Source organism: Pistacia vera, unplaced genomic scaffold, assembly GCF_008641045.1.
Source record: "Pistacia vera cultivar Batoury unplaced genomic scaffold, PisVer_v2 Contig906, whole genome shotgun sequence".
In the NCBI taxonomy this organism is placed as follows: Eukaryota; Viridiplantae; Streptophyta; class Magnoliopsida; order Sapindales; family Anacardiaceae; genus Pistacia; species Pistacia vera.
The window spans coordinates 395,317-400,416 of NW_022196786.1; the positions used below are offsets into that span (position 1 = coordinate 395,317).

The following is a 5,100-nucleotide window of genomic DNA, read 5'->3' on the forward strand; positions in this document are numbered from 1 at the left end:
AATCATGGCAGACCTACCACGTTCGGTGGCAGCAGTAAGCTTTTTCTTTCACTTATAAAATCACTTCTTGAACTCATATATACGCATAGATGCACATGCACATCTTAATGTCTAAAAGAAATGTCTTAGCCTAATGTCAATTAAGACCACCATAGAATAAAGATAGGACATCAGACCTACCTTGTCCGAAAAGAATCTTAAATAATTATGAAAGGTTCAAGGAAAGGTTGATAGCATTTTACCATTATTCAGGGAATCATCAAGATAAATAGATGTATAATCTTTTCATTCTCTATTCATTTTACTTCTATACATACAGATTATAGATTTTGCCTCGTATAGTTGATCATTTCATCTTTCTTCTCTTTTTCATTATGCAGTATTCAGTATTCGGTACGCTAACAATAGTAGGTTTGTAATAAATGGGATATATGATAGATGATCATCGGTCGAAGAGCTATAAGTATTCTATACACTTTCTAGTTGACCATTTTACCTTTGTAATGTGTTCAATCAAATTCACATAAACAAGCTAGACAATGTGGGTTTTGGAATTATTCGCAAATATAGTACCTAAGATGGAAATAAATCACTTGGATCAAAGTTATAGGTCTTTTATTTAAACTACATCCTTTAGTGCTTCATTATTTTTTAATAGTTTCAGTAAATAAAGTATATATATAATGATTCGTTGGACGACTTTTCAAGTAGTGGTGGACTACTTTGAGGCATAAGAACTCGTACGAGTGGGAATTTATTCTGTATCCATTTTCTTTGGCTGGAATATGAACTTTTGACCCATCACTTTTGATATTTCCTTTATAATATTAAAACACCCGTTTTCACCAAGACATAACTAATTATCCTAGTGGATGAATTTATTTATTCTTAAAGTGCCCAGCTGGATCAATAATTAATAGCTGAGACAATTAGATTTCAGAATTCCACGTCTATCACAGTATCACCATGACAGAATGCCTTTATATCATAAATTAAATATGCTGAAAGAATCCATAATGGCATATTTATATAAACTCTGCACCACTGAAAGCATTTGAATCATTGTCTGATAAACTCATCGTTTGCATACTTTCACTGATAAGTTTTATTCCGTGATATTTTTATTGATTTCCATTCACCCCCTCTAGAAATATTTAGCCATACTTAGGTTTATATCTTATTGGTGAGAGAGGTGAGAGAGGGTCATTTCTGCTTGAATTTCTTCAAGGGTTCGCCCCTTTGTCTCTGGCAAGCTTTGCAACAAATAGAATAGTTAAACCCCAAATGCTTGAGAATATAAAAAAGGTTCCTGCAATTGATTATGTAGAAAGAATTAAGTTCATAGCCATAAAATTTATAGTGAAAGGGAAATAAAAGGTTGGGGGGACGGCGGTTAAGGTATACCTGTAGAGCTCCATTATCATAAAATTGAAGGAGTATGAAATAATCCACCCGGTTAAAAATAGGCAAAGTTGCAAGGCTTCCACCTGAGCCCTTTACATTTACAGGAAACCTGAAATGGAAAGTCATCGTCAATTTGGAATCTTACACAGAAACCATCTTTTAGTGCTGAAATTCGTTAATATTTCGGGAAAAAATATGAATGTGGAATAAAACTTGATTGAGTTTTATACTCAGACATATTACCGTAGGTAACCCTGCCATGCCCATCGAGAAAGTTACAGTATACAGCTGATTAAAAATTACAGCATCAATAAACACACTACCTAATATTGATATATTCTTTGCAAAAACCAACAATATAAAGATGAAGAATAGAAGGAATAACATTGTAATGTGTTACCATTATGCCAAGATAAACTAAATTGGAGTGATCTCTTTCCAATAGCCATGTTCCTGATCATTAAAACAAACATGATAAGGGACTTCATATAAAGTACAATAATCAGTTCGGCATAAATTTTAAGTTTTAAGAGAAACCTGCAAACAGAATGACAAGCCAATAAGAAGAAACTCAAGCAGTTTCCGGTGTTGGAAACCGTAAGAAGTGGTCTTCTTCCACATTATGTCAGGATAACAGAAGAACAACCGCAGGAATCTGCACAAAATTTTCAGTTGGTATATGAAAATGCTGAACGAAAATTGACCCTATTTACTTGCAATTTGTAAGAGTAAATACCTGGATATAGCGATAGAGATGGTCCCAATTGTACTTGAAAAACCTATAAAGATTCGTATTATTAATTGTTTAGACATGTTTATTAATTAAAGAATAAGCAACACTAAAAGGCTTTACTACTGGCATCTTCAAATATGGAACTGGCGTAAAATGAAATTCCAGTATTCCCACCCAAATTCTGTAGTGACAAAGCCCTACTCCGACCTAAACAAATCAAAGAATTAATTAACAGGTATAGAGTAGTCACAGTCACGAAAGGCAAACTTCCTCGACAAAAAGTTTATCTTTACATATATATTTTTTTTCTTTTTTTTTTTTCTTTTTTTTTTTTTTTTTTTATAACTCACTATAAGGGAATGTGCATATCTAGGTTGGAATAAGTTGAAGATTCGATCATTTGATTGCTGTGAAAGGCCTCTGGTTAAAGCTGCTCAGTAACAAAAAGTTAATATATTCATACTTACTAAACATGGGATATGCTAAGACTTGAAAAAATGAAAGAAGTGGAAGTTCACTTTGATGTTAGCTGCTTCTGAGAAATATCAGCATCCCTTCTCTAAGTTCTGCAGAGTAGCATCTAATTCTTTCTCTCGACCAGTCATCGCCTGCAGGCATGCAGTTCAATACATATTTAGCATTTTAAAAGATTTGCATATGATATATGCTTCAATGACTCTAATTTGTAGACACTATATAGAATAGGATCCACCAGCCATCTAGGGGATTCTGGAATGAAGAATATACCAAACACTTGCACCATGCATGGAATAATAGCTTAAATTTTAAACAATCTATGGTTAATATGTCTTTGTAAGTAGTAAATCAAATAGTTCATGAAAGGGCTATAAGAAATTACCAATTAGAGCCAGGGCGCGCCAAGAAACAACAGTTCCAAGAAAGAACATTAATGATATTCCACAAGTAAGCATCAACTTTTTATACTAACAATATTTGTGCATAATCAATGAGTTGGATAGACTCAATATCACAATCTAATAGTAAAATGCTAAGATCTTACCGTATTAGCTGATGTTAATGCTCCTCGAATATTCTTAGGAGTAATTTCTGAAACATATACAGGTGCCTGTTTTAAAACAAGAGTGCAAGAACTTTCTCATGACACAATAATGTTTATAAATTAGTCAACTATAAAATGCAGCAGTTATTACTATTACCAGATAAGCCATGAGGCCAGTTCCAATTCCCAGTGATGCTCTTCCAAGATCCAAGAACCAGACATCCTTGAAACAATCATTTAATTGATGAAACCCATCAAGAGAACAAACAACAATTGGAATTCTAAGTTGTATATGAAAATGTTGAATAAATTATGAGGAAAGTGAAAATATGTCTAAACAAGAAACCTTGGCAAAAGCTATAGCCAACCACCCCATGATGAAGAAAAAATCTGCAAACCAGAGAGCCTGTTTCATAAGACCACCAAATTAGTTGAAAATTAGTCGAAAAGTTAATCAGTTGAGAAGGAAAACTTACTTTTCTCCGACCAATGAGATCAGCTATTTTCCCATTTATTAATGAACCTCCCAGTCCACCAATTGTTATCACTGAACCAAAAACCGAGAACTGGACAGAGACAAAAGTAGATCATGTAATTTTGGTTGAACATTTAATCAGCATAAAATCTAGTTAACAAACTGGTTTGCTCACAACACATAAGAGGTAATGATAGAGGACACAATTACTTACTGCTGCCACTGAGAGGCCCAGGTCCTCCCTGATTCCCGATTCAGCAGGCGACGAGTATCCTGCCTGCGAAACAAGAAGAAATTTCCATACCAGCCATTCAAACCTCAAATTACATCAATGCCTAATAGAGAAAAGATACAGTACTTACACAGCAGCCAAAAACGAAGAAACCGCATATGGCAATGAAGGTGCTGAACAAAACAGTAGGAGTAGCGGAAGAAGCGCTTTGATATACATTTAATTCACTGCCATCACCAATGCCTCCATTTGGTTTAAGAATTGAAGAACCTGGTAACAGTCCTTCCTCCAAGCTCTGTCTCACCATATTGTGCTTTCTTGAAAGAAAGAAATGGAGATTGAAATTTGTTGACTATCCAGTAGGATTTTCGAAGTGACTAACAGAACAGTATTCTATTTTGTACATTTTGAACTGTTACTTTACTGTCTACCAGTTAGTTTTTCCTAATCATAACCACACTTATAACTTCTCACATTTTCTTGGGCCAAGGGCAGAATTGGACTCCTACTTGAAGAAACTCTTCTGGTAAACATGTGATAATTAAGCATACCAACCTCAACTCCCCCTCCCACGAGCAGCTCTTCAAACTTTCAAGTGAAGAAGATGTTGACCCAGAACTAGTGTTGACTCAGACGGATAACAAAATTATTATAATATAAATGACAAAGAATTTATGTTTATATTATAACAAAAAAAAAATGATGTCACCATTAAATTAAGGTGAGTCGTAGCACTAGTACCACAGACTTTTTCTCTATATTAACGTGAAATAACTGTCCCAAAAGTGTTTTATATATTGAATACTTGATACCCATCTGAAGTTCCAAAAAAATGACTCCATCTACCAGTCTCACCTAACTTTGTTTCCAAAATCACATGTCCAACCCTTTACAGGTACTTAACTCTTGACACTTTGTTTCAAGGAAAATGATCCCAATTAAAAAAATAAAATAAATAAAATAAAATCCATATTAGAGAATGACTATACAAATTTATGGACGTTTATTAGGAGTCCCTGAAGTATCTGTATATATGTTATTGATGAAAGAGGGTCATTGATGCTTTGTATTTCATCAAGTGTTCGCCCCTTAGTCTCTGGCACAAGCTTTGCAACAATAGAATAGTCAAACACCAAATGGTTGAGAATAGAGAAAGTAGAGATGTCAAGGTAGATGAGTCTTCAACTTGGAATTGGGAAAGAAATGCAGTGAAGATGATAAAAGACTGTAGCAGG

At 34.2% G+C, this 5,100-nt stretch overlaps 1 protein-coding gene and 1 long non-coding RNA gene across 2 annotated transcripts; both read right to left on the reverse strand.

Moving 5' to 3' along the window:
* Positions 1-1,643: 1,643 nt before the first annotated feature.
* LOC116119783 lies at positions 1,644-2,026 on the reverse strand. Its single transcript, XR_004126445.1, has 3 exons — positions 1,942-2,026; positions 1,805-1,857; positions 1,644-1,692 (listed from the first exon to the last, which is right to left on the reverse strand). It is a non-coding gene; the product is annotated as an uncharacterized LOC116119783 (long non-coding RNA).
* Positions 2,027-2,682: 656 nt separating this feature from the next.
* On the reverse strand, positions 2,683-4,761 carry LOC116119795 (sugar transporter ESL1-like). Its single transcript, XM_031405723.1, has 9 exons — positions 3,996-4,761; positions 3,848-3,910; positions 3,635-3,724; positions 3,505-3,564; positions 3,316-3,381; positions 3,159-3,224; positions 2,997-3,072; positions 2,850-2,914; positions 2,683-2,745 (listed from the first exon to the last, which is right to left on the reverse strand). Exons 1-9 carry the CDS (start codon positions 4,170-4,172, stop codon positions 2,683-2,685), a joined length of 726 nt encoding a protein of 241 aa, XP_031261583.1. The 5' UTR covers positions 4,173-4,761.
* Between the last annotated feature and the right edge of the window lie 339 nt (positions 4,762-5,100).

Coding starts and splice junctions, on each gene's coding strand:
- LOC116119795 (XM_031405723.1), bottom strand. CDS start 4,172: ATGGTGAGACAGAGCTTGGAGGAAGGACTGTTACCAGGTTCTTCAATT. Junction 3,911..3,995: donor TCTTCGTTTTTGGCTGCTGT/GTAAGTACTGTA, acceptor CTTGTTTCGCAG/GCAGGATACTCGTCGCCTGC. Junction 2,915..2,996: donor GCGCGCCCTGGCTCTAATTG/GTAATTTCTTAT, acceptor TTAAAATTTAAG/CTATTATTCCATGCATGGTG.